This window comes from Ctenocephalides felis, unplaced genomic scaffold, assembly GCF_003426905.1.
Source record: "Ctenocephalides felis isolate EL2017-DRISC unplaced genomic scaffold, ASM342690v1 CF-g0.4_SCAFFOLD_03572, whole genome shotgun sequence".
In the NCBI taxonomy this organism is placed as follows: domain Eukaryota; kingdom Metazoa; phylum Arthropoda; class Insecta; order Siphonaptera; family Pulicidae; genus Ctenocephalides; species Ctenocephalides felis.
The window spans coordinates 9,931,610-9,958,102 of record NW_020539726.1 but is presented as its reverse complement, the minus strand read 5'-3'; the positions used below and the strand labels follow the sequence as shown (position 1 = coordinate 9,958,102).

Here is a 26,493-nt window from a genome sequence, read left to right as displayed (position 1 = left end):
ACAAAAAATTTGGAAAGTTTTCACGATATACCGTATTGATCTACCTGCAACGTACAGATATAAAAAACGTTTTGGACCTTTTTAACATCCCGTAGAATAAGTTATAGTAATCGCAAACAAATCAAAAATAAAAATTTTTGTATATCTTTACGTTTCAAAGGTTTCTGAATATTTTGACATACCATAGAAAAAAATGGAAGTATGTGTGTGTGTACAAATTTTCGTCGACCGAATAATTCAAAAAACATTCGATTCGTATTGATAAGGAGCCGCGCTGATTAGTTTTTGGGAAGGCAGGTCTAGCGGTTATGGACTCTCAATAAAAATAAGTTAAAAAATTGCCATTTGACGGTCAAAAATGTTTATTGGCCATATGTACATCAAATTAGGAGGCGTCCATTAATCACGTGAGCAAGATTTTAAGGATTTTTGGACCCCTCTCCCCCTTGGTGATATTCAAAATTGCCCCCCCTCCCCATCCAAACATAACGTGCATTTTTAGTTACGTGAAAAAATTGTACATATTGTGAATTATTTTTGAAAATGTTTGAACTTTTTAAAAAAAAATATTTAAAAAATAAATACACGTGATATCTTACTATACCCCTCTCTCCCCCCACGTAATATATCGTGATTTTTTCGTGATTTGGGGGGTCAAACCGCCCTTCTCCCTAAAAACCTCACGTGATTAATGGACGCCGCCTTATCAGATATTTTATAGAAATTTTAATATTGTGTACACATTTTGTGTAATTTTTTTTGGGTTCCGTACCAAGATTTTTAATTTTGAAGATTTTTTATATGGTTCAAACAAATGTCCTCGACATTTTCAACAGTATGGAATAACCGATTTGTATGATTAAAAAATCATTCGGTTCGTACTCGATCGCGAGGCGTTTTTGCAAAAGGCAATTTTGCCGTTTCGGAGGTATGGAGCGCAAAGGGTATAAAAACGGTTAAGCAGTTTTTGAGAGAACGGATTATCCGATTAGATTAATTCAAAAAAACATTTTGCTTGAGTAGATGGTGTGCAAAAAATGCATTTACAGAGAATTTAGTAACTTTGAAAATTAAAAAAAAATCAAATTTTTCATTATTTTAAAAAAAACTAAATTTGGAAAATTAAAAAAAACTGATTTCTTACAAAAATTTGAGAATACTTCGAAAATTGAAAAAATCGAATATTTTCAAAAAATTTTATATTCTCAAAATATTTAAAAAAACTTTTTTTTTAAATTCCAAAAAAAATTAAACTTTGAAAAAAAAATTCAAAATCTTAAAAAAATTTCTAAGTTTTGAAAAAATGTCTAAATTATCAAAAAAAACTAATTTAAAAATTACGGTACGGGAAATTCCAGCAATTTTCCTTAAGGCACGATGCCATGCGCCCCACTAGTTATATGAGTAATAACATATCTCAACATATAAAGCAAGAGGTATTTAAGAATTACTATAAACTATTACAAAATATTCAAAATCAAATTTTTCAAATCGGATTATATAATTAATTTTTATAGATAATGTCAGCATACTTATAATCATACCTTATGATCGTCCACAGTTTCGTAATCTCCATTATAAGTTATAGTTGTCGTATCTAATTGTGTGATAGCTTCAGTTTTTTCACTAGTGCTTGGTGAATTATTTGGGTAAGAAATTTCTGTGACTATTTCTACATCTGAATCTTCATCATATTCATCATATTTATCTGGCACTGATGTTGAAACAGTATCGTGAAACACTCTGGCAACTGCGAGTTGAAAAAAATTATTATACCTTTTTGTTTTATCAAAATAAACTGATTGACATTAAATAAATTTCCTTGTATTACCTATTTGACCAATAATTTTAATCAAAATGATTTATAATCTAATTATTTTTGTTTTATATCTTGGCTAATTATATATTAAAGTATTTAAAACATATATTTAAAAATTAGTTGGAGTATAAATTCAAAAATTTAGTTTGATTGAATCAAGTTATGTAATCATTATTAAATCGTTATTTAATTAATTATAATTAGACATGTAAAACTTTTTATAGATAATTTATTTATTCTTACTATATAGCCGATGCATTGCCAAAATGTCATCATATCCTAGTTGAACATAATCCTTCGACCAACGATAGAAAGGAAACATTACAGAATCTGGTACTGGTGAATGTGCGAGCCCCAGAGAATGCCCTAATTCGTGAACAGCAACGGATAAAAAATCCACGTCTCCTTCATCTAAAATTATATCAATATTTAAATTAGGCTTATAATTTAGAACATGTACATTAAATGGTAAAAATATAGCTTAAAATTGTGAGGTATTGGTCGAAACCAACTTCAACTCGATTCCTCAAGTTGATAGACTTTGTGAAATGAATTAAAAACTGATATTAAAACCGAGATGACACATTTTTTCTGGGACTTGTAGTTTACTTTTTATAAAAAAAAATTATTTTGACAATTTCTTTTTATTTCTACAAAAAATCATTACGTTTCTACACATTCTTAATATGTAAAAAAAATCATAAATATATTCTTCAAATTTATTTTATATATCATTATATTTCTACACATTTGTAAATATTTAAACTTTTAAAAATAACCGAACTTAAAATTAACTTTTATTTTGTTGTTAAAGTTGTAAAAGCTTTTCCGTGGATAAAATGATATTTATAGTTCAATGCAGATAAATAAAATATAATTAGAAGAAATATAAATAATGTAAATATCATATAAGTACAGTACATGGAAAAAGAGCAAATTCAAAAATTTTGTTTACAACTGTATTATAAAAAAGTTGGAGTTTTTACAGCTTGTAAAAAAAGATAGTGTCTGATCGTGTTTCCATACAGAATTGGACCAACCCTGGAATTTAAATGATTTTCGATATCTTTTGCAGCTGCGTCAAAAAATGACTTTAAAACTATCTGTAAGTGGAATTCTGTCTTAAGGCAATTAAGGCATCGCAAATTGCTGGAACTTCCCGTACCGCAATTCAAAATTCGAGTAATTAAAAATAATAATCAATAATAATCAATAAAAGTTGATCAATGATTTGAAACTTTTAATAAAATTTCGAACCATATTAAATCATTCTATCTTAAATCATTTATTTTGAAATATTTTGAAAATTCTGAACTTTTTTTCAAAGCAATCGTACTGCTTTAACTGCATAAAGACAAATAATCGAAGCGCGTAAGCGCCGCGTCGCCGTCTAACGCGTAAACATTGGTACGAAACCCATAGGAATGTAAAAAAAAATTATACTTATTGTTAAAATCTCTATAAAATATCTGATAATTTGATGTGCATATGTCTAATCTTCATTTTTGACCGCCAATTGGCATTTTTTTTTACTTTTTTTGTTAGATCTCCGAAACCGCTAGACCTGCCTTCATGAAAATTTGATCAATCCTTCATCTTATCAATACAAGTAAAATGTTTTTTGAATTATTCAAACTCCGTTCTCTTAAAAACTGAGTTACCGTTTTGGCACTTTTTGCCCCATATCTTCGGAACGCCTAGACCTGCCTTTACTAAAAACTAATCAGCACGTCTCCTTATCAATACGAATCGAATGTTTTTTGAATTATTCAAATCGCTTCATCCGTGTTCCCGAAATCGTTGACGAAAATTTGTACCCGCACACACACATACACGCACATACATACACACACACATACATCCATTTTTTCTAAGGTATGCCAAAATGTTCAGAAACCTCTGAAACGTAAAGATATATAAAAATTTTCATTTTCGAAGCGATGAGATTATACACTAATATAACATAAAATTATTATAATTACAAATATTTTAGAATGATGGTTTACCAGGGTTATAATCTGCGCCGGAGGTCCATTGTTCATCGTCATCAAAATGAATGTCGCCGCCGTATGCTCCCATTTCATAAGGATAATAAGCATGTGCCAATATATTACCTCGGCCATCAAAAGGATAACTAGAGGTTAAATCAAAGAAACAATGCTCCATTATTATTCTTAATTAGTAAAGTTTACAGTATAGCCTAAGTATGAAATTGGACATAAATTATATTTATTAATTAACTACAATTATTTAGTACAATAATAAATTGATAATTGATAAATCGATAAATTTATAATACCAAATCTTAGATTAATCATTCTGTTATATCGGGATATAACAATAATGATGGGCTATTTCACAAAAAATATTTTTTTCTTTTTTTCTTTGAAAAAAAAAATCAGCTATTGATTCAAAAGCACGTACTTACTAATCTCCATGATATCCGCTACCAAAACCGATTATAATGTCAGCATCCGGATTTAAAGTTCTCGAAAATCGTAAATTTCCATATGGAGCCCAAATGTTAAAAGCTTTTCTCATGTCTTTTTCGACATTTTCTTTGCCGATTTTGGGTGACCAGTTAGCTACACTTAATATGCATTTATTTATTATACACACACCATATATATATATATATATATATATATATATATATATATCTTATATATAAAAATGGATCGCAAAATGTGTTGGTAAGCGCATAACTCAACAACGCCTGGACCAATTTGCCCACATCTTTTTTTAAAATGTTCGTTGAAGTCCAAGGATGGTTGTTACGGCGAAAAAAAAACGAATAATTGCCGGGAAAACCCTAAAAACAGCCCTTTTCTTCTTTAATCGAGTAGGCAACGCAATTTGTATAAAAAACAATGATCTATGTCATGAGATTTTGTGTAGTTTTTGATAATCTAATTTTGAATATATTTATATAAACATAGAAATATCTTTCTATTAATCAAGCTATATGGGCAGCCAAAAACATTGATGTAAATTAATTAAATTTCAAAGCACTACAATGAAAATTGACCTGATTTTTGAATTATGATTTACATTATTAAAATTGCTTACTTTTAAATGCTTATAGTGTTTTATTTAATTATTTTTGATTCACACCGAATGATTACCAGGGTGACGGTTCTGTTCAGGATAATTTTTTGCAAAGAATAGAAAAAAGGTAGGCACAAAACACCGTCACATTACAATTTTTTTGACAGGACGAAGTCTGTCGGGCCGGCTAGTATTATAATAAAATTGCAAGTAATGTTAAACAAAATCTGATCATATTGGATTCCGCCAATGACAATTTTACATTGATTTGTATATTTTCTTCAACGTTTAGCGCACATAGATAGTTATTTTAAACAACCATTTAAGTTAAATAATAAAAATGTAATAATAGAAAATGATTTAAAATTTGTGTTTACACATTAACGTAAATTAAATATATATTATTTTGAAAAATTCGTTTAAACGCTACCTACGTGGTAGCGGTTTTTTTTAGTGTGGTTTTACCAGTAGAAGAATTTTAGTGTGTTTTACCAGTGTGAAGAATTTTTAGTGTGGTTTTACCAAGTAGAAGAATTCTATTTCACATTATAGCCTTATCCCTTGTTTTATGTTTCAAACGCATTTTAAAACTATATTATAAATTATCTGCAGTATATTTAAAGAAACATTTTTAAATAATTAGAAGAGATTGTAATAACTATACTGCTGTGATATACATACTTTTATCATAAAAAGATATATTAATGGAATTACTGTGAACAAAATTCTGATAAGTTAAGTATCTATATCAAATACTTAATTTATAAGGGATAAAAATTCATATTAAAATTCGAAAATTTAGTTTAACAGGCAATCATTTTCAACTGGCAATTCAAGTTTCAGTTTGTTATATGAGAAATTCCTTAGTTAAATAATTGTTATTGTATCTATAACATTCAAAACAGCATTTATTTCATTTATCTCAATTTTATATATTTTTTTCTTTAGTTAACAATAAGTAGACTTTCGATTTTTTGCATTTACTAACGATTGCCCGTTTACGTTTTAAATACATACAAATACGTTAGATTTCTTTTATTCCATCCACCAGGTCCTAGAATGTATCTCTTCCTTCGATTAGTTTTAAAATTAGCTATATCTTTTACTCCACATCTAGGTGTTTCCATCAACTGAAATAATTGCGCAAATTAGCAGCATGCAATAAATAACGCAAACTTTAAATATAATAGAAGTTCAACATTTTGACCAATGTTAACGTCATGAACTCTGTAAATAACGACTTCTCAATATTTACTTACTATTTTTTGTTATGATAATTATAATTATTAATCTAATAAAACCATTTTATTTAAGTTTATTTGTATACAAATTTAAAAAATTAGCATTTCATGTCTTTTTCAAGCTTTATACAAAATTACGACTATATAACGATTTCACAGTTTTGGTCAACATTGCAATTTGTTGGTTGGTGGTTATTCTCAAAATTATATGAGAAATTTTGAACCCTTTTTATATTTCTTAATCAAATATCATGCATATATGTAATAAATGTTGAATTAAACGATTTGCATTTAAATATCACGTCTTCAAAATTCTACTTTTACTAATCTAATGAATAAAATAAATATGTATAATATAATTAATGAATAAACTAGTGAATATATATTATATATATTTAATGAATGAACTAATGAATAAAATAAAAAATTGTTATTATATGAATTGTCTAAATTTATCAGTTATTAAAAATATTATTTATTAATTACTTACTTTTAAAGTAGCTGCATCGACTATTCCAGTTTGATTAATATTTCCATATTTCTGCAGCTGTTTTAAGGCATTTTCTAATGCTTTTTCACCATACTGTGATTCAGATTGCCCAGAACCAAGATATCCAAATTGCTTCAAATATTTGTACTGAAAAAACAAAGTACGTTTTCGGAGTCATATCTTACATTGGGAAGAAACGTATTAGAGACAATTGTTATGATTTATTATGAATACAATTAAAGTACATATAAAAATAATGTAAATTAGACATGATTGGTTAACTTATAAAATTACTCACCGCATTTTCATTCAAATCCAACTGCTTTAAGTCAATTGGGTTACACATACTAGATCGTATTAAAGATCCAAACACAATAAAACAATAAGCAAGCATTTTGTTATGAATTCACTAATAACTGATAGTAGTTACACTAAATATTGCTCATCACTTAACTACTTACAATAGTTATCTATTTAGTAATAAGAAGTTTAGTAGATGGACAGAATATAAAAACGCTAAAGTCAGTTAAATTATTCTAATAATAGAATAAATTCTTCTAGTAATGTATTTAATTAATTTTATGCAACAAATTCTAACAGAATCTAAGTTTCATTCTAAAAATCAGCAATACCACGTTTTAGTGTTGATTTTAAATACAATAATACAACATATTAAATAATATTTTTTTTATAATATCAAAACTGTTAAACACAAAAACTTTCACATTAACTTATCAAAAATAGTTGTTAATACAATGTGCAAGTTATTTATATACGCACGACTATTTGCGCAGGTTTATTTTCGGCACGGTCTGGGTTATTTAATAAATAAAATAAAATAAAAACCCACTTACGCATCATATTTCTAGTTTAATGTTGACAGAGGTGCACACAAAATATTTAAAATAACGATATAGAAATGATAAAGAAGTATAATAAATTAGATTTTTTAAACACAAAATTTATATTAATTAACTGATTTCGCGATTCTATTTAATTTCACATGATTCATACAACCTCTTGTCCCATAGACTTATTATCAAACAACACATGCAAAATACGAAGAATAAACCTAGTAAATTGAAATTAAATGAATTTTTAACTTCATGTATGGTACAAGTTATAGTAATCGGAAAAAAATTCAAGAATTTTTTATATATCTTTATGGTTTCTGCACAATTTGACAAACATAAGAAAAAATGAATGTATGTGTATGTGGTGCGGATACAAATTTTTGTATACGACATCGGGAATACGGATCAAACAATTTAAAAGTAAAAAAATATTTAGTTTTTGGCAAAAACAATTTCAGCGAAAACAGTATATAATTTAGTTTCTGAGATAAATGAGCGCCTGATATGAATGATTCAAAAACATTTCATATGTATTGGCGAAATGAAGAACTGATTAAATTTTTGGAGAGGCAGGTATGGCGTTTTCGGATTATTAGATATAGGCACATCACACTATCAGATATCTTATAGTGATTTTAATAATAAGTATAAATTTGATATTTTTTCTTTTCTTCTTTTTATATTTTATAACTCTTCTTTACCAGTTTATCCGGTAGACAGCGACGCGCGGCGCTTACTCTATTCGATAATATTTAAAAACAAAAAGAAGTTTAATAAATATTTTTATTTTGAAACAAAAAAATGCTTTTAGTTCAGAAAAAATAAAATAAATAATATTAGCTGCTATATGTATGTATAAGACAAGTCCTTCCATCTGATGTATGGAAAACATCAAACATAGATTGGAGTACTATGTCATTTGAAAATAAAAGAATATACTTATTCAATTTTAAATGATCTTATTTACTACTGTAAAATTCCTATAATTATTGATAATTTAGCAGAAAAATGTTTGAGTTCATATCTGACAAAAACGTGCGTATATATGTACACTACATACTTATATTTTTTTTAAATGTGAAACCGCAAGTATAATCAAATTCAGTAGAAGACAAAAAAGCAAAACGAGACATATTGACTTTTTTCAGAGAAAAACCATAAGCGTGATATCATTCACTAGTTCTTTAAAACGGAAGTGAAGACTATACTGATAAACGAACTGCGCAAATCGCAGAAAACCCTGTACAAATTAAAGTATTAACTATAGTGGGGCATGCCATTGGGCCTTAAAGCAAATTTCTGGAACCTCCCGTACCGTAATTGATCATTCGAGAAATAAATTAATCAATAAATCAAAATTGATCAATGACTAACAATTATTTATGTTTTCAAATAAATACTATAAATTTCATTCATTCATTTCATAGATCTAATATATTCAAGTGCTTGTATATATTTGACGATCTATACTATATGTTCACAAGAAACAAAAAGATAATAAATAAAATTTAATAGGAGTGCATCTTATTTGGAACGCTTCCGAGGATCTTCTCATATTTCTTAAAAAAAAAATTTTTTTATTATATAAACATTTTTAAACAAAATTGCAAAGAGAAGATTATTTATTTCAACTATATAATGAAACTTTAGAATATTTAAAGTTGACATTTTTAGAAAAATTTGTATAAGTATTCTGGAAAATTAAAAAAAAAACTATATTTAATTTCAATATTTTTTAAAAACTGATTTTTTATTTATGAAAATTTTGATATATTTTGAAAATTCGGGAAATTTTTAATGATTTGAAAAAATAAAAAATATGATTTTTGTGTCCTTGATTTTTTTTTCAAAACTCTGCTTTCTAAAAACTATAACAATTCTTATAAACCGTCGACAAAAGCAGCATTATGTTTTTATGAATAATTCTAACGGGATGCTTTGTTTTGATGCTCTCAAAAACTTATATTTTTTTTGAATTTGCTGGACCTGCCATGTCAAAAAAATTAATCATCACGCCTCGCTGTCAATATGAATTTAATGTATTTTTAATCACTCAAATCGGTTAATCAGTGCGCGATCGAAATCATGAACAAAAATCGAATCCAACACACACTAACATCATTTTTTTAAGGTACGCCAAAATGTTTAGAAACCTATAAAGATATGCAAATAATATTTAATTTTTTGCGATTACTATACCTACGGAAAGTTGAAAAAGAAATTGAGTAAATATTATTAGGAAGTAGTTGTGTTTCATTGAAACTTGGCCATATATTTTCATATAGCATAAATTATGTGCTATTTGTTTTGTGCAAAGAATGTTTGCAATGCAAGCGCTTCGGGATTCAACATGAAAAGGTGAGTGTAATAGTTGCAAAATTTTTCGTCAACATTTTCGCAACAAACTCAACCGATTTTGAAAATCAACAAAACGTTCATAAAACGAAACGTATATGAGTTGGAATTGTGCTGATTCCTCGTTATTACTTCCTTAACTGTTAAATTTTTTTGACGATTTCGATTAAACTTCGCAATCTATGACAAACATTCTAAAAAATTATGGGCGAAATGTGGTTTAACTTTGTGCGTAACTAATGTGCGTAAAAATTTCAAAACCAAATCATTACAATTTTCACGACCTCGATAATTTTTATAATTGGACCTCTTTAAGTACTTGTTTTGACTATCAACCTTATAATCATTCAAAGTTTCATTAAATTCTTATATGGGTTTTCTAAAGTTCAAATTTAAATATGAATATGGAGACAAAATTTTCGCTGACTTGAAATTTATTTCCGTTGTTCAAAGTTTCTTGAAATGACCTATAGAATCAAAATCATAATATATACTTATTATGAAGGCCAAAAACTTTGACCCACTCTAATAAGTTTTAAAAGCCATTAGAGTACATAGAGGCCATCTCAAGAAAGTTCCAATATATGTGTATTTTTTTTGTTCGAGGTTGATATTTATTGATAAATATGATAAAATAATTGGAGTGAGAACCACACATCTCTTCTTTGCTAATTATCATCCTTACTATAATTATTAGCATTACTCACGTTTTTATGCACTTGCATACATTTTTCTTTCCTAGCTTTTGCTCGCTTAAGCTGGATCTGACCAATATTGCAGTAAATTACCTGGTGCTCAACGTCGAATGCAGATGATTGACGACTTACCTGAGAGAATATAATATGAATTCATATTATATTCTCTCGGGTAAGTCGTCAATCATCTGCATTCGACGTTGAGCACCAGGTAATTTACTGCAATATTGGTCAGATCCAGTTTCCTCTCCTTTTCATGATCGCGCTCAGTACAATTATTCCTTTTCCATATACTATATTTCAATACTCTCCAGGTAGTTTTTATCAGCCTCAGTTTTTATATCTGCACCATAAAAGATCTATGCTCCAAAAATAACACGTCATTAGCACCGACAGCAAGTCGTGACTAAATTCACTCGCCAGTAGCCTCTTTTCTGTGAATGCCATGGTGCTTGAGATCCTTGCCCTGATCTCTAATCTAATCAATAGCTAAGTGTCCTAAATTGTTATTGCTTATCAAAAGCTATTAGTAGTTTAATAAAAAAAACTGTATGAAGATCAATATTGTTTTCACCAAAATCAGATTCTGAAAAGTACAATAAATATCAAGAGTGTGGTGTGGTATTTTTGTTACATTGCAGTGGGATTCTGTAATACTTTGACTACATGGAAGAAGTTTTGATCATTGATTTTACTCATCAGCATCCATCAGTTTATTAGAAATTACAAACACTTTGCAAGATTAATAAAACTCATGCATTATTTACACTTAATTCAGTACAAGTAACTAACTAATTCAGCACTAAAATAACTTCGATACAAAATGAATGAATCAAAACAGTTTGTACAAATTTTCATCAGCTAAATCAAGAACAGGATATCGCATATGACTACTTTATAAATGCAGAGCAAATCAAAACATAAAATTTGTCAATCAAATTAAATATCTTAAATAATTTTTATATTGAAAATATTTAATTATCAACACATGAGCAATCAAATTTGTATCACATAAAAAAATTATAACTTATATTTAACAATGTATTTAAAATATTAAAAATATATTTTTTACAAAAATAACAATATTGTAATATTATTATAAATTTATATATATATCGAGCTTAACCTTGAAAATTTATTCAATGTTGCAACTTAAACTTTAATGAAATGTTTAAATATGGAAATGATGATTTTTCTTCAGTTATGTAATAAATATATTGATGTTATGCTGCAATAATTTGTGCATACTACATATTATAAATTGAGAAATTGTGTCTTTTACAAAAATAGTGGCTATAGGTATCTAAGATATGTGCCAGCAAAATCTAAATGTGTCAAAATAGCATTTTTCAAAATTTAAACCTTTGGGTTTATGCACGGGACTTCAGAATTCATTTTGGAGGTATGGCTTCTTGAGCAAAGTTTCTAATTTTGATCCCTAGAATTCAAAACTCATATGTGCCTAAGCAATTCTTAAATCGACCTGTCCTATATATATATATATATATATATATATATATATATATATATATATATATATATATATATATTAACATAATATTATTGTATCCATCTTTCTAAAATATTTATTTTTTTAAAAGTGCAAAAGCATTCATTGTATGTAAAATGCAATGCAGCATAACATCAATATATAGTCATATATAGTCATAAAATTTTAAGTTTTATAATCCATAATTTTATTAGAATGTTCTTTTTTTAACTATGTGATGATGTTTATGAATTTGATCCAAATTTGCTAAAAGAATTAAATTTAATTAATTCTTTTCTTCTGATGGTTGAAATTCAATTAATACCAATTAATCACAGTTATAAAATAAAATATTATTTCTTTAAAAAGATGTTTGTTTAAAATACTTATCAATTGTATTTAAATTTGGATCTTCAAGCTTACAATCCTTATATAAATGACGAAGTTCTTTCTCATTGCCAGCTGTCGCAATAATCTTCTTTGGTTTCAAAAAGCTAACAAACCGCTTTAGTTCCTCGTAACTGGAATGCTCACTGTATGCAACACCTGTAATAATATAGAAGTATATATTTATAGCATAAGAAAAAAATCAATAGATAATAAAAAAATATTCTAAAATTTAAAGAAACATTTATATATTGATAGTTAATTTGATAGTAAATATAACTATAATTACTACAAACGTGTGAGTGTGAATATTTTCTAATAAATAATAACTTTTAATCCAGAATATATATGAAACATGAAATGACAAAAATACCTGCTATAGTAACATTCCCAATTGTATAAGGCTTCTTCTTCTGCTCCCAACCACTCGGTCTTATGGCAAATATATGATCAAAAATGTTATTGAACTTTTCTAAGTATTTGCTCATTTTCTAAAAAAAAATTCTATAATATTAAATTGATTACAAATGCAATATTTACATAATTGTTCAGTGTTATAAAACTAACAGTTAGAAAAAAAGATTTTATAGACCTTATCTTGCTACTTGCCTTTACTGCAATATACTTATGCGTTAGAAAAAAAATTGAAGCATTTTTAAAAGTTGCTTGATTTCATTAAGAAAAATAAAATAAATCAGAACAAATTTAAAATCAAGGTCATTAAATAAAAGTAATTCAAAATATATTATAAATTTGGATAAATATTAAATCAATATGTAACTATTATAATACCTCAGTATTCAATTCCATAACAGGTAAAACATGAATGTCAGCTTCGTTTGGTTCTTCAACAACATTTTCTAAGTACATTAAATCATTTTCAAAAGCCTTGATAAGATCATATCGACTCTTCTCTATCCACACTTTGCGCGATAATGTTTTACTGAGTCCCAACCACATTTTTTCTTTACCTGTTCACATTGTAATTAAGTACATGAAAATGATAATGTAATTAAATTAAGACTACCAGTATTGATTGATAAATGTATAGTGTAATTTACCTATGAGGTAAGAACCGACTACAACAAGAGTTCTCTTTGTCGGGTTTTTCATGAGGAATACTTTCACTAAGTTTGTAGCAATGTCTATTGCCTCTTGTTGTGCTGGAAAACAGTACTGTTTTTTGCAATACCTGAAATTAACAATCATATAATATGGGTCATAAATATGGGCAAAAATAAAATGTCACATTTTAGAATTGCCTGAAATTTTTTTTTTCAGATTTACATAAAATCATTTGACATGTATTTCAGGATTTTCCTAAAAAAAATCTTTTGTAAATATTTACGATTGAAATATAGATTTTTTGCTCAATTTCCATGAACCTCCTCTGCGGTAAATTAATTATCTCCAGTTGTTTTAAAACTAAGTTTAGTGTTTTAAGTTTTTGTTTTTATTCTGATTGGTATGTACTCGTATACTACTTCTCACTTTATATTTTTTCATTTATTTTTCATATATATATTTTTATTTATTATATAGTATTTTAGATTTCCTGAATGATGACACTCATAAAGGGTTTAAACTTTTAATTAACAAAGAATGTCTTTCTTCAAACTCTCTTTTATTTTGATGAATGGGGTGCTAATTATTTTCACCCCACCAGATTTTTGTAGGGAGTAACACTAACAAAAAAGTGAAGTAAGTGAAAAAGTTAATGTGAAGATTCTTAAAACATCTTTATTATGCCATAGATTTTGATGTACATTTTTCATCATAAACTGTAGATATATGAGATTTTTTAGATGAAAACTAGCACTTAATATTGATAATGCAAAGTAATTGATTTATAATTATAAATTGCAACAAAACACGACTTGTCGGTAATCACTATATACATGAAATATTTATTTTAAATGTAGGCGAACGCAGCCACCAGAGGCCACTTTAGTTTGGGTAATTTTACATAAATTACATTGTAAACTAGTTGGTATTGGTACTTTCACGATATGTGTAAATAATCGACTTAATCAATAAAATATAAATTAATTCATGAGTGATTAAAAGTATTCCGAGTGGATTTATTACACATCATTGAAAACGAACGAACACTCTATACCAAGTAAATCATTTTAATTTACATTTTATTTTAATTTCATTTTAACAAACATCAAAAAAACTACTCATTTTCTCAAACTGAATGAATTTTTAAAGTTAAACTACTTGTCGTAAGACAGTAAAATTTCAGTAAGTTCTATAAGACCATGATATATATCGCCAAAAGAAATCCATTAAAATCGGCTTAAATTTTTTTTTCAACAGTTAATTACAAGAAAACGGCTCGGTAAATTTTCACCTAAAACTAATCTATAGCATTCCCAACTAATATCTTTCGAACAGTTTTTGATTTGTCAAAATCGATTCGGTAGCATGCGCTTAAATGTAGACGAAAAGTTTAACACTTTTTTCCAAATTACAAAGAAACGGCTCGGCAGATCGTCGCACAAAACTGAGAAAAGATAATCTACATCAAAATACATCGATTGACTTTTAAATTTTTGAAATCGGTCTAGCCGTTTTTGAGAAAACGTCGATGAAAATTCTAATTTTGGTAAACGTCAAAAAAACAACACAAATTTTTGCAAATTTTGACAAATTTTCAAAATTAAACGACTTGTTGTAGGGCCGTAATATTTTAGTATGATCTAGAACAGGCATCGGCAACCTACGGCACGCGTGCCAGGCTTTTGGGGTTTTGAATGGCACTCTATAAAGTAATGAGAAAAAATCGGAAATATCGAGTGATTTTTAAATAAGAGAAAATGTTTAATTATAATTATTTTTCTAACGTGGCACGCTAATGTAATTAAAGATGAATTTTCTAGAAGATGCAAAGACTTTGAAGCTTATGTGCCTATATTTTTCTTCCTCATAAAACCAGATTTAATAGATTCATCAATCATACCGTTTGATTTGTTGATTTTCGAATGGATTAATGTTGATAATTTTGAAATGAAGATTATGGAAAACAAAATTAAAGAATTACTAAAAAATCTGAAAGATGACTCTATGGAAAAATCGACAGCCATATTAAATTGTTGAATGACATTGCTGGAAAAGATTTAATTGTTTAAAGAAAATTGTATGCGCTCTCATTTCAGCTTTTGGTTCCACATATCTCTGTGAACAAATTTTTCTCACATGAAACATATTTTGAGTTCACAAAGAAATCGTTTAACAACTAAACATTCAGAATCTTGTGTGAAATTAAAAGTTACAAAATATACCCCGGATCTTGAAATGTTAAGGAAAAATGTCCAGGCACAAGGTTCGCATTAAAGTTGTTTAGTTTATATTCAGTGGCGGATTAAGCTTTCTGCCGCCCTAGGCCCTATCTGATCAGGCGCCCTTTTTAATAGACAATTTTTTACTTTTTTAATTAAACTATAATTTTATTCTAAATTACTTAAATACAATTTTTAACTTTGCGCAAAATCGCAAAAGAAAAAATAATTTTTTTTGCATATTTTTACGTAGCAGACATTTCTGAACATTTTGGCATAAGGATATCAATTAGGAGTCAAAATATTTGACAATTTTAAAAATTTATCAAAGTTTGATAAAACTTTATAGTCAAAATTTATGTTAAAAGGCGCTTTTGTGATATGATAAATCAAAATTTAATTTTTAAAAACGCCTAAACTGATTTCACAAATTAAAAAGACATTGGACTAAACTCGATAAATAGAACCGAGATATTCAAAAATTTCGAGTTTTTTTTAAATTCTAAAGTAATTCGATTATTTGAAAATTTTAGATATTTTAATTTTTTCAAAATTTTGAAACCAGTGGACTTGCCTTTTCGGGAAACTAATCATTTTTTCATATCACTAAAATACCACGAACAAAATATTTTTTGAGTCACTCCAATCGCATGATCTGTACTCTCAAAACCTTCATGACCACTTTTGCACCTTCTGCGCTCTGTATCTCCAAAAATGCTAAACCTGCCTTTGGCATAAACAGTACGCCTCTCAGTCAAAGCCAAGTGAATATTTTTTGAATCATTCATGGCGATTGATCCTTGTAATATTACCCCCCTATGGGGTAATCCAGCACTGTTTATATTAAAAATTTATGTTATTTGTTAATAAATATGTTTAAAAGATAAATTTGGTTATAATTCTTCTCCCCCAGAACCTAACTATATATTTCAAAATTAAGGTGGCACTCTAAATCATATTGGTAGAGTGGCTTGGCACACTACAGTTAAAAGCTTGCCGACCCCTGATCTAGAAGACCATGATATCTATCACAAAAAAAAAATTCATGAAAATCGTCGAAAAATTTTTTTTTAACACTTCATTACAAGATCGGCCGATCTTTACCAAAAACTAATCAGGTCAATTCCCAACCAATATCTTTCAAACGATTTTTGAATTTTCAAAATCGATTCAGAATTGCGGGCTAAAACGTGGACGAAATTTTTTTCACTTTTCTGCAATTTACAAAGAAACGGCTTGGCTGATCGTTGCGCAAGATTGATAAACGCTAGCCCTCATCGAGATACATCGAATGGCTTTTAAATTTTTGAAATCGGTCCGGTTGTTTTTGAAAAAACGTCGATTTACGGTAAAAAATCTGTTCACTTTTTCTAAATTTGGTCTCATTCGATTCAGAATGGCTTGAAACGTCGACAAAACATAAAAGTAGCTAATCAGATTTTTCGATGAAAACATAAACTTCTCCTTCGGGAAGTTAAAAATTCTTTTATAAAATAGTGACCACTGAATAATAGTACTAAGTTGCATTTTATAATTATATACTAGTTACTTTGCATTAATATTATTATGTGTTAATTTCTTTATAAAAATCTCATATCTCTTGATGATGATGCACAATAACGTTGAGAAGTATGGAGTAATAAAGATATTTTAAGGGGGGAAGTCCATATAGACGCATGAAAATAGGTCATATTTTAAAAATATTTTTAAACGTGATGGAATAATTTTATTGTTTTTAAACTTTGACATAACTTTATTTAACCCTTTTGGAATACAAAAAAATATTTAAAAAAAAAAATTGTTTCAAAATGGCGGCTCAGCATAACTTTTTGTGGACTGCCTCCGACGCGAGGTCGAAAACTGCTGCATTTCTCACTCATCAACCGTCGATCTGAAAAAAATTTTTTTTAACGTTTTCTTTTGAGAACATATCAATGGGAAGGATAAACCTATAAAATTGAAAAAAAAGTAAAAAATTCAATGAAAAACAAGCCTTTGAAAAAAAAATCTGAAATTTTGGCTATTTTTTTGACATTTTGGGCTCCAGAAAATACTTTATAAACGCGAAAGATCTAAAGATTTAGGTTTATCCTTCCGATAATAATATAGAGAAAGGCCTCACCAAATTTCAGACAAATCGATACATAACTTTTTGAGCTACAACACGAGCAGTTTTTGAAAACACAGTTTTGAGATAATCGCGTTTAAAGATTTAGTAAAGGAAAATGACCAGTTTTAGTTACTTACCGATTAATCTGCAATATCAGGTCCATACACTAGTTCTTCCTTATCTTCAAAAAGATGTTTATTTGTAAGTTGTTGTTGTTTGTGAGCTGTATCAGCATCTTTTATTTGTGAAAGGCTGCTACGATCCTGTCAAGTTATTCGCGCCTCATCAGTATTATCAGCATATGCTTTAGCATAAGTACCAACAGTCAAATTCAAAAGGTTCATTATTCTTAATATTAAACTAAATCCTTCAATAAATATCCTAGCTGCAATATATGGTGAAATTTCAACTACCCTTAGTCCACAATGTGGGTGATTTGGTGATAGTCGCAAAACTGTCGCGTTGAAACTTTCATTCGCGTTCTGCGTATGATCATCAAGGCATCGTTCAAGTAAATCATCTTTGGACAAATCTTCATAAATTGGTGAAAGATGCTGTTTCATTTCTTTACCAAGTAATGGAGCTAAATCTACGTCTAGAAGATCTTGACCACTGGCACTTTCATTATGACTTGTACTGGCGTCAATTTTTTCATCTGCTTTATCGGTAAACTGATTGCCCTGATAACGTCTTTTTAGTGTTATTTTGTGCAATATTACTTCGCTTACCTTTTAGATAATTCGGCATTTTTAGGTATTGAAATGGACTGAACACTACGAATTTTCCAGCTAAACTAACTATATTTTCGACTAACCTTTGTTCGTATACCAATATTACACATGTACTAAGGTACATAGAAGTCTTCCGGTTGTAGGTCAAAAGAAGTTATTATTTCTAGTTATTATAATGAAAGAGACCTTTTTCACTCGAAATTTAACAATACGCTTGATCGCTTGACAATGCGCACTCCGGCCCGCCCCGTTATGTTAGCTATAACTTTGTTAATATAAGAGATTTTTTTTTTTGTCGACTCGTTAATATACGCTCAACATACTATACTTGCAGATTATCGAAAAAAAATTTTTTCAATTTTTTGAAAATGTTATATGGACTTTCCCCCTTAAATATCTTCACATTATCATTTTTATTTGATGTTACTCCTTCCAAGAATAATTTAATAAAAAATTACAGCATCAAACAAAACTACGAACAGACTCTCACACACAAACACACACACACACACCTATAAATGAATAATATATATATATATATATATATATATATATATATATATATATGTATATATATATATTTTGTAGAGTTTCGAACAAGAATCCAAAAATAATACAAAATAAAAAACAAGAAAAGTTTTTAAAAAAACAATTTCTTTATTTGATTATTTGTTTATTGTCGACGTTTCGGAACTAGGTACGTTCCATCTTCAGGACATCTGTCAAGAAACATGATCTTGATGAGATTTTAGCAAACAATATGTTTAGGAAAAGAAAATAGATTTTTCTTAAATTAAAGAAAAATCTATTTTCTTTTCCTAAACATATTGTTTGCTAAAATCTCATCAAGATCATGTTTCTTGACAGATGTCCTGAAGATGGAACGTACCTAGTTCCGAAACGTCGACAATAAACAAATAATCAAATAAAGAAATTGTTTTTTTAAAAACTTTTCTTGTTTTTTATTTTGTATTATTTTTGGATTCTTGTTCGAAACTCTACAAAATATACACAAATCCAAGACTCTACCATTCAATATATATATATATATTATATATATATATATATATATATTTATATACATATAAAGGGCATCCATGCAGTCAAATACTTACGTTGTATCCAAATATAATCTGTCAACTTGTATATTTTGTAATGATGGATATAACTCCATATCATAATGAGCTCTAAAATCTCCTGTATGTAAAATGCATTTTCCAGAAACTTTGAATAGTAGCATTATGGATCCGGGACAACTGAAATAATTTTGATTTGTTAAGATATATTTTACTAAAGCATATTATAAAACTTAATTAGTAAAAGTAACTCCAAATAATTAATTAAAATTTAATTTGGTCCAAAATTATGCTCAAATGCTCAATTCATAAAATACAGAAAAGCCCAATAACGGTTAAATTAAGAAAAAATAAATGAAGTACATAGAACTTAATTAGTGACATTAATTTATTTATTGCATACTTTGCAATGTTGTGCTTTTTTAAAGTTCATATATTTTCCGATAAGATATGTACTGCAAAAAGTAATTAATTTTAAATCTAATAACAACACAAGTAAATTAATAAAAAATACTGCAATCCCAGATGCTTGCAATAGATTTAGTGTAATTGATATAATATTGAAATAACTTTATATTTTATATCATTTTTGCTTAAATATTTTGTATTGAATTCAAACATTAAACTGTAGTGTCAAATTTAACGTCTAACACCAGCATTATTATAAAATATATTTGGTAGTATAATTAAATTCATTGTGTTAAAAAACTTAATATTTTTTTAATTAGCAATTAGTAATTTAGATTATTATATATATATATATATATATAATATATATATATATATATATATATACGTTGGCACAAATTTTTGCTTATTAACTTACTGATTGGCATCTAAAGCGGTTACTTCAACATCATTAATAATTGTAGGCTTATTTAATTCCAGTACATTAATGAACTTTTTGTTAACTTTGATTCGTAAATCCAACAAATTAGCTGCAATAAAAGTGTTCATATAGTTTATTTATTGGAGCATACAAATACTTATAGATTATATTTATATTTACCAGTGATTTGCGAGCAATATAAAGGCCTGCAAAACTTTTTATTCAAGCCTATGTAGTGATCGCTGTGAAAATGTGTAAGAAAATAATATTCTACTCCCCTTGAACCTAAATCTCCAAAATTAAAGGCATCTACAGCAAAAGGAGTACCTTTTATGAATTTGAATTCAGGGCATACTTTCTTTTTCTTTGTTATTTTTTTGTTTTCTATAATTTGTTTCACTGCATCACTTTGAGAAAAACAGTTTTCACTTTCATCATCATTTATTACAATAGTATCAATAGCATCATTTATTTCATCTATTGTTTTTATTCGTAATTTAACAGGATCCTCTTGTGTGTCTTGAATTAATGTTTCATTAGATGAAAACAAGGTGTTTAATATTTTTGTGTTTTCTAATTCATTTAACATATTTTTTACATGTTTTATTTCATTTTTTTCTTGATCTGTTTCTATAATCATAGAATTTGCAACATTCCTAATTTCCAAACATTTTGAATCTCTATAAAACTTATCTATATTGATAATTGTTTTACCATAATCTTCACATTTAATTGGCATTTGATCTTTTGATATATCTTTTCCAGATTCCTGATCTGATTCTATAATGACCATAGGATTTATGATATCCTTAACTTTATTTGATTTACATTTTTTATTTCGATAAAACTTATCTATATTCATATTAGTTTCATCACATTCCTTGTTTTTAACTAGGATTTTACCTTTCGATATTACATTTGCAGAATCTACACGTATATCAAAATTTGCAATTTGAAATCCAGGTTTTCTATTACATTTAATTATAGTATTATCTGGACCTATACAATTAACTTTCCAACCCTTAGAACTTATTGTAACTTCTAATATAATTGAACCACCACAAATTGATTGTCCTGATAATTTTATACGAGCACTTTTGTCATCACCAAGTATTGATTTACACACACAGTTTTCCTTATTTGAAAAATCATTTCTTTCGAAATCACATTCTTTCTGATGGCAATGTTTGTTATCTTTGTTTGAAGCATTATCATTAGAGTCACTTGTAATTTGTTTATTTTGTAATTGTAGTTTCTTTTTTGAAGCTCGAGTTACTCTTACATTTTGCGATTGAGTTTCAACGCTACATCCTGCTGAAAGTTTTGTTCTTGATCTTGTATTAATAGTATTAGACTTTATGCTTTCTGTGACTTGTGAAGCATCAGAGTTATCTGTAGAACTGATTTTACCTTTGTTTTTTCTCAACCTTTTAGTTTTAAATAATTCAGAACATGAATTATCACAATTGGATTTTGAATCGTGCTGTGAAGATACACTACTACTGACTTGCCGTTTTCTTGTTGAATTTGAACTATTAAGAGCCTGAAGTGCAGCTTCTTCTACCCATGAAAGTATTCTGCTTCTACTTAATTCAGCATTATCATTACTTGGTCTTACTAACCTATCACAAAATGTCTTGACTTTATTGTGATACTTTTTATTATCCTTTGGAGAAAAATATTCATCTTCATCAACCATATTTTGAGAATAATATGTGATTTCGTTGTGATTTATAATAATTTGTATGTTATTTCAACGGCAATTTAAGCATTTACTATATTTGATTCAATCTCATGTTTTACAATAAATATCAAATGTTAGTGTGAATGAGATAACTTTATTTATTTTTATCATATCATGAGTCATTGATTATCGCATGTTTACTCAACAAATTGAATTTGCGAATAATACATTTAGTGCTGTAATTCATTATGTATATATCATAATCACAAAGTGTTATAGTTTATAAAATAATGTAAAACAATTATTATTTTTTTAAAATAAAGAAATGGATTTTAGTAAAGATCTTTAAAAAAAAAGCAGAATGAAAGATTTTAAAATATTGTATTTTGACAGTTCGAAAGTACTCAACCTAGACAATATTAAAATACCCCGTGTTCTCTCGCCCGATTTTTACGTTCAGAAGGAATACTTAAAGGGTCCTCCGCTCGACGTGATAGCGCTGCTTTTGGCATTCAAATTAATGGCGCAAAATTTGAAATGAAAATTAATTAATTTTAGTGCACGAGTATTTGAAACTAATTTTGGAATTACAATCCTATTTTGTTTTATAATAGTACAATAATAACTAAAATATACTAGATAATATTATATTATAATAAATATACAATCAAATCGAAATATAAATCAACAAATACACTGCAATACACCGGTTTATATATAATAGATATCACATCTCATCTACTGGAATAACTTCTACACTTGTTTCTACTTATTAATATAAATATTTATTGAAATTTAGTGAATAATGCATTATAGTGTTAGTTCATTACATCGTCTATCATTCTTAACTCTCATTAACTATTAATCATCCCGTGCAAAATTCGACATTCTTAAGCAATTCATTTTCTCCCAAGTATATTCAGATCCGTGTGAAGTGGCTATCCTATTTTAAACAGCTGGAACAGCTTTCTATTTGTGTATTATGTCTTTCTTGCAGAAGCGTATACTTGATTTCTTAAGGTGCGTCCACACCTAACGAACGAGCACGAACGAACATGGATTTTGACATGCGCGTGGGCCGCTTTTGTTTGAAATTTTTAATCTGCGCATATTATTCATCATGTTCGTTCGTGTTCGTTCGCTAGGTGTGGACGCACCTTTACACAATTTCCTAGAACTGACCTCTTTCCTTAAGCCGGCCACAGACGTAACTGTATGCTTGCGCAACTGAATAAATGCGCAACCAGGCGTATTTTCACAGCGCCCACAGACGGTTCAAGTTTATGTTCAAGTACTTGCGCAAGCATATCACAAATGTCAAATAATAAATGTCAAAACATAACCTAAAAATATATCTTTTTTATTAATTTATGTATTTACAGCATCAGAAGAGAATTCAAAGTGTTCAGAGGGCTAATTTAATAACTTTTAATTGTCGATAACTTCATAAACTTATATTATGAATTCGCTATAAAGTAAAATAGAAACGGGACATGTGCTGCCACACGCGGCCAACGAATGAACTTGCCGACTTGAATGATTGCGCAATTAAAATAATGAAAAAGTGCTCATGCCCACTCGCTTGCACCAGTCTGTCAAGTTGCGCAAAAAACACTCCACAGACGCTACAGAATACATGCGCAAGTCGCAGGTTGCGCAAGTATACAGTTACGTCTGTGGCCGGCTTTAAAGTGTATTATGATTAGACTAATATGTCAATGCACTACGTAGTAATGTAGTAATTATGTCCTCCATTTGAGTTTGAAGCTGTTCTATTCATATTGTCAAAGGGCTATGCATTTGAGAGCAATTGCTGATGAAATCTTTATTAACTAATATACAAACACAAACGAACATGAATCGCCATTTTGTAAACTTACACAAAAGTAACACTGACGTTTTTTAGTAACCAACATAAAATATTTGAAAATACTTTTTCATCGGCTCACTAGCGCCAAATCTGCGACTACAAATGGACCCCTAAGTATTCCATCTGAACGAGGATTTCGTTCTAAGTGAAAAGGCCCGTGCACACCAACAAACTATGGACGTTGCCGATCCTCTCTTGTCAAACGTTTTTCCTTCGTCAACGAATCGATACAAATTAACAGTTTTGAGCACGTATAAAAATAGTTGTTAAATATAACACAAATTGTTTTCAATGTGTTGAAAGCACTACGATCAATTAGCTCAACAAATATCGTTCGTTGTTAAACATTTAATTTATGAATGAAAAGAATCAGAGCCTATTATCTCAGAAATCCGCGTTCAGAAAGGCTACTTAGGAGTGCCATTGTGGTCGCAAATTTGGCGCTAGTGAGCCGCCTAGACAATGGCCCGTAGATTTTAACAAAAAGTATAAATTTTGTTTACATTCCTATCGGTTCCGTACCAATGTTCATCCGTTAGACGGCGACGCGGCGCTTACGCGCTTCGATATTTCGTCTCTATGCAGTTAAAGCAGTACGATTGCTTTGAAAAAAAGTTCAGAATTTCCAAAATATTTCAAAATAAATTTTCCTTCAAAAAGTCTTTTTTGTTTCAAAAAAAGGTAAATTTTTGATGCCATGCGCCCCACTAGTATATTTATATTTCAGTATACATGAAAAGATATACCAACTCATAACCGATGCTCTATATAAATAGACGGAAAAGTCAGCAAAGTCCATTAAAATAATCGCCGTAGGCAATGGTTATATTGGAAAAACTTGTTTATTAATTACCTACACAAAGGGAGTTCTTCCTGAAGAATATGTACCAACAGTATAAGTATTGTGGAAATGCATATTGGTATATGCAATAATATTACAATAAATATAACTATCTTTTAAATCTTATATATAAAAATGGATCGCAAAAGGTGTTGGTAAGCGCATAACTCAACAACGCCTGGACCAATTTAGCCAATTCTTTTTTTAAAATGTTCGTTGAAGTCCAAGGATGGTTGTTACGGCAAGAAAAAAACGAATAATTGCCGGGAAAACCCTAAAAACAGCCCTGTTCTTCTTTAATCGAATAGGCAACGCAATTTGTAAAAAAAACAATGATCTATGTCATGACATTTTGTGTAGTTTTTGATAATCTAATTTTGAATATATTTATATAAACATAGAAATATCTTTCTATTAATCAAGCTATATTGGTAACCAAAAACATTGATGTAAATTAATTAAATTTCAAAATTCAAGAACAAATCACAGGCGAATCAGTTGATTCGGCAACTAACCAAGACCGATTCACTAGAGTTTTTAAACTCGCTGGATTTGCCAGGATTGTCACCTCACAATCTCCAATTGAAGGTTGGATCGGCAAATATAATGTTGCGAAAAATCGACCAACTATATTCAAAGGATAGTATAAAGAAGAAGATGATCTCGCACCATGCATCCCAATGCGTTTTCAGTGCGTTTATGGTATCATTAAGTGTTTGTGGTATTAATTTAGAAAACCCATGTTTCTTACATTGAAAATTGTATGTTGTTTGTTCCCGTATTGGAAAACTATCAGATTTGTTTGTCTATGCGCCAGGTAATCAAACAAAAAACATCGTTTATCACAAAGCACTACAATGAAAATTGAACTGATTTTTGAATTATGATTTACATTATTAAAATTACTTTTTTTTAAATGATTATAGTGTTTTATTTAATTATTTTTAATTCACACCGAATTATTACCAGGGTGACGGTTCTGTTCAGGATAATTTTTTGCAAAGAATAGAAAAAAGGTAGGCACAAAACACCGCCACATTACAATTTTTTTTGACAGGACGAAGTCTGTCGGGCCGGCTAGTTTTGAATAAATAAATCAATTAATATTCATTTTATTGCTGAATTATGTATTGGTAATCGTTGTGAATATTTCAGATTTGATAATTATTCAGGTAATATAACCGTTGATAGACGTGATCATGACATGACTCTTTGGGATACTTTCTTATCCAAACGTAACTATTTTTATGAATATTTTGATTTGAACATATATTTTTAAAATGACAAAATAGCAAAAAGTAGTATGATGCGATAATTACCATTTTTTACTCTGAATACTTTTTTAATCATTAGGTATGAGATTATTGAAGAAATCATCTTTTCTAGAATCATAATAGCCCGAGAGCCAGTAACAGATTTATATGACCAAGTTCCTCTCAAGTGATAATTGGTAATTGGTAATCAGAAAATCGAACTATAAAGCCTCGTGAATGTCAGCTGAGGCTCGGTGGGGGGGATGAGCAGTTGTAACCCCCCACGCTTGAAGAAAAAAAAAATAAATTCACTCATTTCCTCTCGGCTAAAAGTTTATCAAGTTATAGCTAACCCAATACCTCAACCAAAAAAAAAAGTCAGCTGGTTATAACATAGTGCATTGTACGTCAGCTGATGGCTAGATCATGGGAAAAAA

General features: G+C 28.6%; 1 protein-coding gene across 1 annotated transcript; it reads right to left on the bottom strand.

Moving 5' to 3' along the window:
* Positions 1-12,294: 12,294 nt before the first annotated feature.
* Positions 12,295-22,201, bottom strand: LOC113387823 (DNA cross-link repair 1 protein-like). Its single transcript, XM_026625199.1, has 7 exons — positions 20,589-22,201; positions 20,406-20,517; positions 19,619-19,759; positions 13,440-13,570; positions 13,171-13,349; positions 12,752-12,869; positions 12,295-12,537 (listed from the first exon to the last, which is right to left on the bottom strand). Exons 1-7 carry the CDS (start codon positions 22,105-22,107, stop codon positions 12,353-12,355), a joined length of 2,385 nt encoding a protein of 794 aa, XP_026480984.1. The 5' UTR covers positions 22,108-22,201; the 3' UTR covers positions 12,295-12,352.
* Positions 22,202-26,493: the final 4,292 nt, after the last annotated feature.

Bases quoted from the DNA above. Each gene is read 5' to 3' on its own strand.
- LOC113387823 (XM_026625199.1), bottom strand. From the start codon at position 22,107: ATGGTTGATGAAGATGAATATTTTTCTCCAAAGGATAATAAAAAGTAT. The intron at 12,870-13,170 runs GTATTATAATAG...ATTTTTTTTTAG, and splicing joins TTATGGAATTGAATACTGAG to AAAATGAGCAAATACTTAGA. The intron at 12,538-12,751 runs GTATTTTTGTCA...ATATTATTACAG, and splicing joins TGGGAATGTTACTATAGCAG to GTGTTGCATACAGTGAGCAT.